Source organism: Malania oleifera, chromosome 1 (genome assembly GCF_029873635.1).
Source record: "Malania oleifera isolate guangnan ecotype guangnan chromosome 1, ASM2987363v1, whole genome shotgun sequence".
NCBI lineage: Eukaryota > Viridiplantae > Streptophyta > Magnoliopsida > Santalales > Ximeniaceae > Malania > Malania oleifera.
In genome coordinates, this window is record NC_080417.1 from 129,274,867 (window position 1) to 129,289,703 (window position 14,837).

The 14,837-nt window shown below is 34.2% G+C and overlaps 1 protein-coding gene across 1 annotated transcript; it reads left to right on the forward strand.

The window, feature by feature from the left end:
• Nucleotides 1-1,233: 1,233 nt before the first annotated feature.
• LOC131146447 (tetrahydroberberine oxidase-like) lies at nt 1,234-3,007 on the forward strand. The gene has a single exon (XM_058096068.1). It carries the CDS (start codon nt 1,244-1,246, stop codon nt 2,849-2,851), a length of 1,608 nt encoding a protein of 535 aa, XP_057952051.1. The 5' UTR covers nt 1,234-1,243; the 3' UTR covers nt 2,852-3,007.
• Nucleotides 3,008-14,837: the final 11,830 nt, after the last annotated feature.

Consider the following 14,837-nt stretch of genomic DNA (forward strand, 5'->3'; position numbering starts at 1 on the left):
TTAATATTTCTGTTTCTTGAATAATTAAATACAAATATCCGAACTAAAAACGGATTGATTATCCTCCCTCAAAACCTCTTGATGATTCACTATAAACATTTTTTCAATGATTTATTATAGCAAATATAATACAACTTTCCTTTTTCAGCAAGGAAAGAGGTCTACCACCGCTATAAAAGGTTAGAACTTTAATAATTAAGATGTCTTGTTTAAGACAATGAGTGTTTCAAATGGTACAACAAATGAATTTCATTATCTTTGCTTTGTATAGAAAATGTACAATTTTATTGATTGATAGATATTAATGACTATTAAATTCAAGTTGCAGGATGAACTCTTGGTTCCTAAATATACTATTTATTAATAGCCTACTGATTTATAATAATCACAATATAATAATAATGAAGTGGCTAAAAATCTTTCTATTGCAAGCTATACATTTTTTACTTATGATACATGTTTAATTAAAAAAAATTTATTCTTGTGGGTTGTAATAATAATTAACTGAAAAATTAAAATGCCTATATTTTGTGTTGACCCATTATGCCAATTCAAACTTGCTTATCTAATCTAAGCATGAAAGTTCAAACTCTATCCTCATTGTATTCCCAATTAACTAGAAAATGATACTTGTCTACGCAACAAGCACGCGTGTGGCACTTTTAATATGTTTTAGGTTATAAACATTCCTCTATAAGGTTAATTTGAAATTTGGTCAACCAAAAACAAAAGAAGGTTATTAATAAATTTTTAATGAATTAATTATCAGATTAATAATATTTTAACTTTAATTTTTGTAGGAAATATAAACTAATGATTAATGTAAAATATATAAAATAAGTTTCAATACTCTTGATCAATTCTATATATGACCACATACAAATAGAAAAATTGTACAAATGATCTTTAGATGTTAAAATCAGGCATCTAAAATTAAATACAAGAGATATGTGCAATAGTACAGATTTGAAAATTAAATACCAAAAAAGCAATTGTTTAATGTCAACTGTCCATTGCCATGCAACTTGGCTCTGAAATCTTCCACCAACTTAAGTTTCCTTCTTTCCATGCACTTTCATATATATATATATATATATATATTGCGGTTTTCGATCAAGAAAGTTCAACTTAATTATACCTAAAAACTTGGAAATGTCTTCGCATGCATGGGTCTCGAATCAAAGGTAGCTTTTACTATAAAAAGGGTCTTCCCACCCTCACTTCATCACCAAATTCACAAGAGATGAAGACATCAAGCTCATCTTCTTTTCTCTCCCAGCTTCTTCTTGTTCCTCTCCTACTCTCCATTTTCCCAGATCAGGCATTTTCAGCACAAAGTCACTATGAAAACTTTGTTCGATGCCTTTCTAGGAATTCCACCTCCATCACCAAAGTTATTTACACCCCAAGAAATTCTTCATATGCATCAATCTTGGAGTTCTCCATACAGAACCCTAGATTCTCATCGCCCGCCACGCCTAAACCTCTCGTCATCGTTACCCCTTTGCATGAATCCCATGTTCAAGAAACCATAAGTTGTTCCAAAAAATATGGCATGCAAATCAGAGTTCGTAGCGGCGGCCACGACTACGAGGGCCTTTCCTATGTTTCTGACCTCCCCTTTCTCGTCCTCGACTTGATAAAGCTTCGGCGGATCGACGTTGACGAGAAAAATAGCACTGCCTGGGTTCAAGCCGGCGCAACTAACGGTGAACTGTATTATAGAATTGCAGAGAAGAGTAAAAATCTTGGCTTCCCGGCCGGGGTTTGCCCTACGGTGGGCGTCGGCGGACACTTAAGCGGCGGAGGTTACGGCACAATGTTGCGTAAATACGGCCTTGCCGCTGATAATGTGATTGATGCTCGCTTCGTTGGTGTTGATGGCAGAATTCTTGACCGAGAAACCATGGGGGAGGATTTGTTTTGGGCCATTAGAGGAGGTGGCGGCGCTAGTTTTGGAGTCATTCTTGCTTGGAAAATAAAACTGGTCCAAGTTCCATCGACCGTGACTGTGTTCACGGTTGACAGAACCTTAGAACAAAATGCAACCAAGCTTGTGCACCGGTGGCAATCTGTCGCGCCCAAGCTCGATGAAAACCTTTTCATCAGAATCATCATAACGAAGGCAAATTCCAGTGGGAAAAACACAATACAAGCTTCATTTAATTCCTTGTTCTTGGGAAGAGCGGACGAGCTCCTTCTGGGGATGAAAGAGAGCTTTCCTGAGCTAGGATTAACTAAAGAAGATTGCACTGAAATGAGCTGGATTGAATCTGTTCTCTATTTTGCAGGATTCCCATCTGGGGAATCCCTCGATGTTCTACTCGACAGGACTCCTCTGTCTAGGCGATACTTCAAAGCTAAATCAGACTATGTGAGGGAGCCCATTTCCAAAACAGGTTTGGAGGGGATATGGGAGAGGTTTTACGAAGACGAAGCAGAGGAGGCGGAGGTGATATTGAGTCCTTACGGTGGAAGAATGAGTGAGATTTCGGAATATGCAATTCCTTTCCCACATAGAGCTGGGAATCTGTACAAGATCCAACACTTGGTGTATTGGGAAGAAGAGGGAGCTGCGAACTCTGAACGATACATTGCGTGGATCAGAAGGCTTTATAGCTACATGACTCCCTTCGTCTCAAAATCTCCAAGAGCTGCGTATATCAACTATAGGGATCTTGACGTGGGAACAAACAACAAAGGCAACACCGGTTATAAACAGGCGAGTGTTTGGGGTGTCAAGTATTTCAAGAACAACTTCAACAGATTGGTGCATGTGAAGACCAAGGTTGATCCTTCCAATTTCTTCAAAAATGAACAAAGCATCCCATCTCTGTTTGCAGAAAAATGATGGGTACGTGATTATATATATACATGCAGATTCTAAGAAGAAAAAGCTTATGAATAAATTTATGTCTTTGCCATATTGTAAACAGGAATAATGGGCACAAGGAAACTATACTTAGTATATAGTTGTCATGTCAATAAGTATTTGGTTAATTTGTAAAGATTTGTTGTAAAACATTTTGTTTCGTGAAGAGAAGTGTAATTCTAATGCATTTTCTCTCTTCATTCTTTATTCATTTTTTTTTTTTGTTAATTGCATGCTCTAGAAAAAAAAAAAAAAAAAAAAAAAAAAGAGGAGTATAGTGGCCAGTATGATCACAGTTCGTTACTCTATGCATTTTCAAAATAATTAGGATTTTTCTTCATTGTCAACGTGGACACCCAATTTTGTCCGGGGCTTATAAATCACAAATTGGGAAAAATTCATTAATTCCATAAAATGAGAAAATGCAGAAAAATTTCTGAATACAGGGAAATTTGAATTTTTGCCTGAAACAAAGAAAATAAAAAAATAGAGAAGGAAAAATGAAATTAAAATGGTGGGCTAGCATCTTCAACTTCAAACTTGCAAGCACAAAACGAAATCCTGCAATCAGACATGTGGGCAAAATGTGAGTTTAATGCAAGCATAATTTGAGCTTTCTATTTAAATGAGATTGATTAGTTAAATGCAGTAAGAATTGATTGAATTGGATCAAACCTATAAATAGTGGACTTTTAAGGAAAGAAAGGACACACACAAAAACATTGAGAGTCAGAGATTGAGATACAGAGACATGGAAAAAGGGGAATTGATCACTAAAAATTTTGAGAAAATAATTGTGAGGGAAAGACTAAGTGGTTGATATTGAAGAAATTGAGGAGAATTGAGGACTGAAGGGCTCGAATTGCAGTAGAAGCTTGGAATTGAAGGGCTCGGGCAAAGGAGGAAGCAAGATAGCATTAATTTTGAAATGAAAGATTGGTTCCTTAAATTTTGTGTCATTCAATTCAATTTCAGGCATATTTAAAAAAATGAATTTGAGCTTAAATTTGAACAAATTCTTAAACAAAAGTCAGTTTTTAAACCAAATCAATTTGGAAAAACATCACAAAATATTTCAAACAAAATTTAGGTATTTGACTTGAATTTTAGATACTCAGATCCGAATACCCATACCCATATCCTGATACAATAGCCTAGATCCGAGTCAACTTGACTTGGATCCTATTCAATTGATCTGAAGATCCAAGAGCCAGACTTGGGGCCATTGACCCCTAGCCCAAAGACCAACTAAACTAAAAACTAATCCGAGCCCATTTCCCAATCTGAGCCTATTGGGTTTAGCATATATGGCCAAGCCCTATTTAATCATGTCCAAGACCAAAATACAAGGGGCCTAGTTGGTCCTGACTCAATCTGCTGGAATTGGTGTGATCCCAAAAGGTGGGGTTAATTGGGTTTTAAAATTTTTTGACTAATTTAAATATTTGTCGATTTACCACAAGTCATATCCCATTCAATGTACATGTGTGTATGTAAAATAAGTTTAACAATAAAGGCAAACATGTTGACCTTACAGGTCACACTCGGTTTTGATAATGATAAATTCTTGTTGTATTTGATGACTTTCAAGTTTGTGTGCAGGTTTATATAAGCAAATCAATTGATGACACACGAAGTAAAGCCTAAAGACTCTGAATATTATTTCTTTTTGTAATTTATATTATATGAGTCTGTAATAGTAATTAGGATATCGGTCTGTAATAGTAATTAGGATATCGGTCTGTAATAATCTTTGCATGTCATGCATGTAGGTTTGTAAGCTTAGAAATGCCATAAACTGACGCACATACATTATACAAAATATAGGAGTGTGTTAAAATTGCACTTAATTGAACATTATTAGGAAAGTTGAGAGAGCTCGGGCGACCGAACCCTTGGAGTTCAAACTCCTCGAGCGCCCGAATTGTTGAAAAGTCAACAATTGAATTGAGCTCTTGGGTGCCCGAACCCCTCGAAAGGGACATCCACCAACTCGGGTGACTAAACTGTTTAGTTCAAAAAGAGCCCGGGCGACGGAACACACGAGTTCGAGTGACCGAACCTATGACCGGGCACCCGAATTTATGAAGAAATGTTTCTGACTTTAATTCGGGCCACCGAACTCTAACTCAGGTGACCGTACCTATTTAAAAACCTTTTATGACTGTGTCTATTCAGGGGACCAAACCAAGGCTCAGCCACCCGAACCTCGCCGAGTTAAAATTAATTTAACTGAGGTAAAAATGGGTTAAGTTGGGTTAAATGTGCTTAAGCATTTTTTAACTTTTCTAATAATACCCAATAGGTCCTAAACTGTTATATTTTTTACCTTGTCTACAAATATGGGTTCATTTGTGAAGATTAGAGAGAGGTTAGCCAAAATAATTAGCAAAAATTCTCTCTATCTCAAAATCCCATTTTTCCCAAAATACTATCAAATATTCATTCCCTTGATACATCTTGATATTGTGAGAGTTTATTGAGTGTTCGTGTGTTCATTAGATATTGCTAATACTTCCATTTGTTTAGTTGATTGTTTGATATTATTTTTGGGGAGTCAAGCAAGAGTTTTCCCACATATTTTTATTTGATAAATCTAGTGTTGGGAAAAACTCATTAGCTTAAGGATCTTTGCATTTTCATTGCAAAGATTCCTATAGCTTGATTTTGTTGTGCAAAAATATTTTTTTACAAGCTATATTATTCTTTCAAGCAACTTTTGAGCATATTACATTGAAGAAAATATATTGAGTTGTTCTGAATATTTGCAGCATCTTTCAAACCCTGATTATTATTGAGATTTGATATATGTTGTTTCAAAGAAATAGCTTGATTAGAACACTCTTGAGCATATTAGTGATCATATCTTGTTGAGTGTGGCTTGTACAAAAAATACACATCACTGAGCTTACATTTCCTATATTGTTGATGTGTGATTGATTAAGTATACTGTGCGTATTGGGGTACATATCTGCTTTACATGAAAGTATAATCATTGTACTAGTTACTTTATGAAAAATACTGTTACATTTCAAGGCGTGGCCTGAGAGGGTTCGATCTAGCCCAAAAGGATCAGGTTGGGGTCAGCCCTGAGAATTTGACCTAGGGTCTTCTCTGCCCCGCTAGGAGAATTTGTAAAGGTTGAAGTTAGCCCTGTGCTAATTGATCTAGTTGTATTAGGTGCTGCTCCACCCGTTAAGTGAGTTTTAGTGGAATCCTCGGGCTTGTGAGTTAGAGGCGGGGACGTAGGCTTAGTTGGCCGAACCTCGAGAACATATCGTGTGTGCATTTAATTTTTTCGTAATTTATTTATCGCATGTGTATGTTATATTGTGAATGTCGTGCGTGATTTAATTTTCCCATGTTATATTTATATGCGCATTTGGAACTGCATAGATAGACCCTAGGTTGCAAATACACTGCTGTTAAATTAGCTAAACCTAGAAATAAATTTTAAAATTTCAATTCATCCCCCTCTTGGGAATACACTAAAGCTAGCAAAACATACACGTGTGTAGTATCTTATTTAAATCGAATGTGTGTATGCAAATAAATATGACATTAAATAAACATTCATACACATTGTTGACCTTATGGGTCATATCCCGTTTTGATCATGACAAATACATTGGTATTTAATGTTTGTTGAGTTTGTGTGCATGATCAATTAGCAAAATCATATGGTGGCACATGATGACTCAAAGGAAAAATGAAGACCAAAGTGTTTTAATTGTTGTAATTTATATTCAATTCATTGGGTCTGTAATAATTATTTCAAGGTCTGTAATAATTGATGCATATCATGCATGTAGGGACTATAAGCTCAAGACCATAGATGCACCTTAGGGGGTCGACCGACGCTGGATTTTAAGGGTTAGCTCAAAAAAGTCCATAAAAAAGACCTTAGGACCTTACACAAGCACTTAGGATAATCTCGACTATCACATATGTAATCAGGGGTAAACATAAGACTTAGGTTATTAATTTGTAAAGGCTTCGAGCGACCAAACCTTGGCATTTAAAATGCCTTGGTTGACCAAATCGTTGGAAAGTCAACAATGTTTACCTGACTTCGGGCGACTGAACCAATTTGAACTAAGTGTCCTCGGTCGACTGAACTCAAATCCTGACCTTTTCCAACAACTTGGGCACCCGAACATTTACGTTCAAAATACCCTCGGGTGACCGAACATAGAGGTTTGGCAGACCGAACTTACAGACGGGCGACCGAACTGCGGATAGTTTGGAAAATCACCTTGTTCAGCCACCCAAACTATTTTTCAGGCACCCAAAGTTCAAAATTGCCTTTTTCACAAGTGTTTGTTCGGGCGACCGGACCTAGGGCTCGGTTGACCGAAACTCTCGGGTTGGCGTAATTTTTACTACGATTAATTGGGGTTAGGATTAATTTTTTTAAAACTAAATTAAAATAATTTTAATAATTCCCTTGGTATCCTCAACGATTATAATTTTGGCCAATTCTATAAATATGAGTTCATTTGCTCAAATCAGGGATGATTAGCATTGTGATTAGCACTAAAACTCTCTGAAATTTTTCAAAACTCAAAAAGCCTATACCCTTACATACTACTATTCCTTTTCTAAATCAAGCCCCGTGAGAGTACCTTGAGTGATTATACTTTATTTCCATTTGCTAGAAACTCTCTTTTTGCTTATTGTTTGTTTGATTTTTGAATTGAGAGTTGAGCATAAGTTTTCTCCAGGTTTAAGTTAATAAATCTTTTGTGTGGGAAAACTTAAAGCTTGTGGATCTTGGCATTTGAATTACAAGACACCTTAGCTTGTGTTTTTGAGTGTGCAAAAATTATTTTAACAAACTCATTCTTAGAATATCTCTTGTGCTTGAATATTGAGAAAATGTTTTTGAGATATATTGATTACTCTTGGTAAAAATCTTTGAAACCCTGAATTGTTATTGAAATTTACATTTATACATTGTTTTAAAGATTAGCTTGTTAATACACTCTTGTGCTTGATTGAATATAGACATTAAATTGAATGTTGATTGCACACATATAACACTGAGCTTATAGTTATTATATTATTGATGTGTATTGATTGATACTGGTACAAATCTGCTTGTCTGAGAAGCATAAATTTTGTACATATCTTGTATTGTGAATTAGTTGTATTCTAGGCGTGGCTTGAGGGGACGTTAATCCAGCCCGGAAGGATTGGTTGAAAAGGTTGAGGTCATCCCTGTGTTAATTTGACCTGGGTGTATTAGGTGCTGCTCCACTCGTTAAGTGATTTGTAGTGGACTCCTTGTGCTTGTGAGCTAGGGTGGGGACATAGACAGTATTGGCCGAACCCTGATAACATATTTTGTGTCAGCTCTGTGTTTATTTTCTGCACTTTCAATTCCGCACATGTATGCTAGTACTTGAACTGCTATGAATGTTTTAATTGCTTTAAATATTTGTATACATACTTTCTTGGGGAATTGAGTCTATTTTAAAAGACCCTAGGTTATGTAATACTATTGCTGGATTAGTTGAACCTAGGGGAGAAATTTTTGAAATCTCCAATTCACCCACCCCTCTTGGGATTGCATCAAAGTCAACACACATGCTGAAATTAAAGTGCAGGAATTTAAATAATTAAAATAGAGAGAGAGAGAGAGTGACACACAGATTTGTTATTCAGGTTCAGCCAAACTAGCCTACGTCCCCGCCTTGGGCATACCCCTCAAAGATTCCACTATCCCTGCTCACTTAAACCGGTGGAGTAGAAGTCGTTACAATTCGAAACGGTCAATCGAAGGAAGTCAAAATGTTGACTTCTAACTAGTTCGGTTGACCAAGCCAATTTGTGCATGGTGGGTTCAGTCGACCGAGCCAAGTCAAACTTTGACTTCGAGCTTTTAGTGTGTTTAGTCGACCAAGGGCTATAACACATAAACTGTTCGGTCGACCGAGGCTTTTAATTAAGCCTAAAAACGCAACATTGGTCGATTGAAGGCTTTGCTTTTGCCTCGATGTTGAACCTAACCAATTTATACCTTTTTTTTATATATTGAATTAAGTCTTTTAGAAAAAAGGTTTTTCTTAGAAATGTTAAGTGCCCTAAGGTCATTTGGTTCCCTATGGTCAAACTATGGTCTTGTCTGAGCATATAAACATATCATGTAGATGCATGCATTATTACAAACCAAATAATAATAATAATAAAAATTAAATGCAATTGCAATAAAGAATAAATGTCTTCTTCTTTTTGCTCTTCTCTTCATGGAATACGTTAAGCTGTTATGTGGGTTTTAAGTTCTATCTTGGCTTCCATTTCTCCTGTATCTTATGTCCGTGCTGACATGTAACTCTGTTCACACACTAAATGCACACATAAGATACATGTACTTTGTCAACATCAAAACAGGGATTGGACTCAAAAAGTCAACAATCTCCCCCTTTTTGATGATGACAAATGCACCAAAGCAAAATAGGTACAACCTGAAAAGGCTCCCCCTAATAATATGAAAAATATAAAATATAGACAGTAACACTCAAACATATTCATGAAAGATGACATTACAAGAAATTATGTATTTAAAATTTTGTGTTAAAGCACAAGTTCAAATATTTTACTCCTATATTTTTGCCCTTAAAAAATTTCTCGTTTGGTCATAAACATTTTGCTTATGAAAATTCTCCCCTTCTAAGCTAAGTAGAAAGTAATTTTATCATTTAAAACAGACTCAACAAAGAGAACTCTCCCCTTTTAAGATAATTTTTACTTTTCTTTGAAAAACTCTCCATTTTTTTGATATAACTGCTGGACATAGAAAATTTTGAACTATTTTAAAAAATAACAATTAAGCACACAAAACAATTTAACTGATCATCTAAAAGATAAAAAAATGACATGATGAACAAGGCCAAGTCAGAAATATGTAAAAACCATTTCCATTTAAGCATAACATAAGACCTCCCAAAAGATTGGAATTTAAAAGCATGCGACACATAAAAATTTGGTTTGAGCATAAAAATGATCAAACTAGTTCACATGCACTTCAATTAAAATCCATGAACCAGTTATGTAATGCAACACCCTCTGAATATTTGAAAATTCATGACACAAAATTTTAACATAGAATAGTACAACTCATGAAGGCATTTCAGCACACAAGCAAGACATAAAATGTATTCAATATAAGTTCAATTCTTGCTTTTTAAAAAAAAAATAATATAAATAAATATGTATTTAAATATATATCCCTTTATGATTTTCAATAAACACAGGGGACAATGCTTGCTGAAAAAGAAATTTTAATTTAAGATCGAGCAAGCAATGTGTGAATTCAAGCGCAATCCCAAGAGGGGGGGGGGGGTGAAATGGGTATTTTGAAAATACTTAATTTTACTTCAACAATCAGTCCCTATTTTAAGATTTAACACAACCAATCACCAAGGCTTAAAATTAAATCAATCTAATAATTTTATATTCAATTGTACCCAATTAATTACCAAGTGCTTGCAAGGTTATTCAACATACACATATGCAAGATAAGTAAAGAAATGCATTGCGGAAATTAAAAGGAGTAAAGGAAGAGAGAAGATAAACACAATTTTTACGAGGTTCATCCAACTAGGCCTACGTCCTCGCCTTGAGCAACCCTCTCAAGGATTCCACTAAATCCCTACTCCTTTAATTGGGACGGAGCTTTCCTTACATCCGCTGCTTACAAGAGGTACAACTTCCTCCTAATCCGCTGCTTACAAGAGATACAACTCTCTCCTCAAACCCAGTTCATAGCCTGAACCGTGATTACAATATAACAACCTTGCAAAAAACTTCATAACGCTTCTACACAAGCTGATGAGCACAATAGAAATTCCTAACACATATTCATATGATAAAACTTGAAGCTCAGTATGTATGTAACGATAAAATCGTTATAGGTATGATATGCTCCACAAAAATTACCTTCAAGATAGTATCTTCAAAAAATTAATTTCTTATAAGTAAACGCTTTGGAGATTTTAGGGTTTCAACCAGTCCACTTGATGCAGGAAAATCAATATATGATCCTTGTAAAAATAATTTTTAGTAACACTCAGATCTAGGTTCCAGCTATCAAGTAATTTGCAAGATTAACTCGTTGAATAAAAATATGACTTGAAATATTGCAAAAATTTCTCACAAGCATTTATTTAAACACTCAAATTTTGCAATCAAATAGTTTTTTAGTAGTCAATCTTAGGACAAAAAATATATTCAAGAATATCTCAAAGAGTTTAGTTCAAACAAATTTTTCTCAAGTATGTATATTCAATCAGTGAATAAACTATTCAAATTGTTATTTTTGTTCCCAAGTAATATATATATAATTTAATGAGCTATGGGAATAACAAAAATAAGATTTAAATGTGTAAAATACTTCTACCAAACCTTAAACCTTAAGATGTACGGAACGTTGCAGTAAGATATGAATGAAAGCTTTTGACTTTTGAATGAGAATGCCCAAAACTTGATGTATAGAAGTTGGAATGCAAACTTGTAGAAAATTTTCGTTTAATGCTCTCAAGATGTGTTCAAAAAAGTGAGGCACTAGGGTTCTTAGGTTAATTTTATATGAGTTCTTGACCCTAGGTTTAATCTCAGCCGTTGGATCAATTTAAATGGACGAAATTCCACCTGTATCCCCATTGAATTGTAGTTCTGTGTCCGACATTCGTCGACGAGTGTTCCACACTTATTTGTCGACGTGAATGTGAGTTCGTCGACAAGAGACCTATCTGAAATTTTTGGGCTCTCGGCATTTTCTCATCGATGATAACGAAGTGTTCGTCGTAGAGTGACCTTCATGAGTTCGTCGACGAGGCCTCTAAAAATTTGCCTCTAAAATTTTTAAAACTTAGGACATTGTAAATAAAGATTTCATGATATGCATGTGTCCTAAAGTCTGTCTAGGGTATGATTTTGAGCTTCTAGTTAATATCATATAAATTATGTAAATACAAGGAAATCTAAATACCCATTCCCACGACTACCTTGAACTTGACGCTTGCATCTCCATTCTTCTACTCTTTTAGTTTCATGGATCGTGCCTGGTTGTATATTCTTTAATTCTCATGGCTTCCATGACTTCCTCAACTTCCGTGCATGAAAAATAATGTTCCTGTCCACACTCTCAATGCACAGATCAAATACCAAGTGATTTGTCATTATCAAAACAAGATTGAACTCATAGAGTCAACACAATGTTTTTATGGTTCTGCATTTAAGCACAAAATACTTCAATAGATAACCATAAAAACAACCATATGGATCCTAAGGATATGATAATTTAAATTAAGATCGTATGGCTAGATCATTGTGGCCAACAATATATTTTAACTAAATATTTTCAAAAAATCATTTCATTAAGCACATGCCACAATGAATTAAGAATATGAAATCTAAGAAAAAAAAGTTGGTGAGCACGAAAAGATAAGATTTTATATTTAGATGCTCCCCCTATTAATTTAAATATGAGGCTAGATGCTATAAGTTAGAGAATTACTGTGGGTAGAAGGAAATTCACTCTATTAAATATACAGTCCACAGTGAGTAATAAATCTAAGTCATAGATATTGAAGAGCATAACACAATAGGAAATATACTTTTAGATGCTTACTCTATCAATTTGAATACATGCTTAGATTCACTTAGCTGCTTATGCTGGTACTAATTGTGAAAATTTCATTAAGAGTTTAACCAGTATAAGTATAATTTTTCATTCCTAACAGATTTTACTGAATATACGTTAAACGATTTGTGTTGCACCAGTAAAATATTTCCTAGAACACACATACGCTAAAAATCAAACACTAAGTCATGCATGGTGTTCATATGTACTAGGAACAATCCATATCAAAGATAATTCAATGAAGATAGGATATGATGTTTAGGGTACCAAAAAAAATTTCAGACTCAAAAAGTAGGAACAATAATATTGTGAGTCCATGGGGCATGAAAAATTATTTTTCTTAAGATTGGGGCTTATGCTCCTCGGTATGGTCTTAGGCACACATAAGTGTATTTATGATCAATGATGAGTTTCATTTAAGCACATCCATCATATGTTCATCCTTCATAACAAAACTTAGCATGCAAGAGATTTTAGACGTTAAGCTCTTATTCATTTTTCTCAAAAGTGGGGCTTAAACTCCCCCTGTATATTTGTGTGCACACATACTTGCATTATAGCTTAAGGATGATGGTTATTTAAGAACATTCCTCATATATTCATCCTTTCAAAGAAAAATCAGTATGCAGCAAATATTAATCATTCAGCACATATGCATGACATATTGCATTTTAGTTTAAAGCATGATAGTTAATCAAGGCTATACTCAAGATTATGTAATAGGGGTACAATGTAAAGGCAACACAACTCAAAATACACAATGAGTATGTGTGAAATGAAAACTCCCTAAATTCTGCAATTTTTCTAGTTAATGGACCATCATCAAGATATGAGACTTCTAACTATAAGAATGATATTTTACCATTTAAGTCCTGAGTGAAGTTCATAACCCAAAGTGTTGGACCAAATGGTGTCCATAAACTAGTTGCTCCTAGGATCCCAAATGTGTACATGTTTTTCGATTTTGCACACAGCATGTAGGATTTAACATGTACTGACCTATTTGATTATTGTGCATCCTAGGAAGGGAAATGTGTTGCTCATGCTAATCAAGAATTAAATTCTAGATAGTACAATCTCCTTTTAGCGCAACTATACTGGTTATCTATTAATGCATTTTATCATTTGTTTAGTATAGTCTTCCCTATATGTTTTTGTGCTTGCATCTTCAACTAAGGATGAAAAATTAGTATTCTCTTATGTTTCACCTATCCTTTCAAAAACATTTTTGCATGCATTTAATTGTTATCTCAATACATGGTTTTATTCTTGGGAAAAGTTCTACCAAAATTTCGATAACATGTTGTCTGTAAATCAAACATTTTCCCATTTTAACCATGTACTTGAAACTTGATAGACTCAAGCAAGAAGTTAAAAAAAAAAAAATCTGCATCATGCAAATAAAATTTAGAAAGCCTATAATATCTATCAGATTGCAATTTATATCACTGCATCAGCCATGCAGGAGGCATTCAGTATAAGCATGCATATCAGTAGAGCAGGTAAAGATATTTGTTCATTAAATAAAATTATCATTTAAGTGAAGAATGGGCAATAGGAATTCAACTCAAAGCAGTTTATATCAAGAATATAATCAATCAATCAAATGTAATTAATCTTTGAATAAAGGATGGATTGTGAGCATTCAGTGCAGTAATTACAATTAACTATCCATCAAAAGATGTGATCATTTTGCGAGTAATGGATAGTGGCATTCAGCTCAAAGCAGATCATATTTAAAAAAAACATATCCATCCATCAGAAAATATATTCATTTAGCACAAATGGACATTTACATTCAGCTCAATAACAAATCATCCAAAAAGTATAAGTACAAATTTAAAATGTTTATTGGATTTTTTTTTTTAAATTGCTGCTCCCCCTCAATTATGCAGCTTATGCATTAAATTCTTAGCCAAAAGTATTAAATTCTCAATAGACAAACTTTTGCCTTTTATTGCACAAATTTAGGAAAATATGATATACTATATAAGTTTTAATTTTCTAAAGCTCAAATTCAATATGATGGACAAAGCGATATGCTATATTTAAAATATTTATACTAAGGCTTATATAAAACATTATTTCACAATTTAAAACAAAAAAAAACTTTGTTCATTTGAAGGGGATTCACTCAAGCATGCAATTGCCAATATTTTCATATAAAAACCAGCCACAATAATATGTATACATTAAGTAAATGGATTGGATCTTTATCACATATATATTCATATTGGCATGCTTTTCAATTGTTCTTAGTAAGAACAATAGTGTATATTAAAATTTAGAATTTTAAGCATAAAGCTCTATTTAAGCATT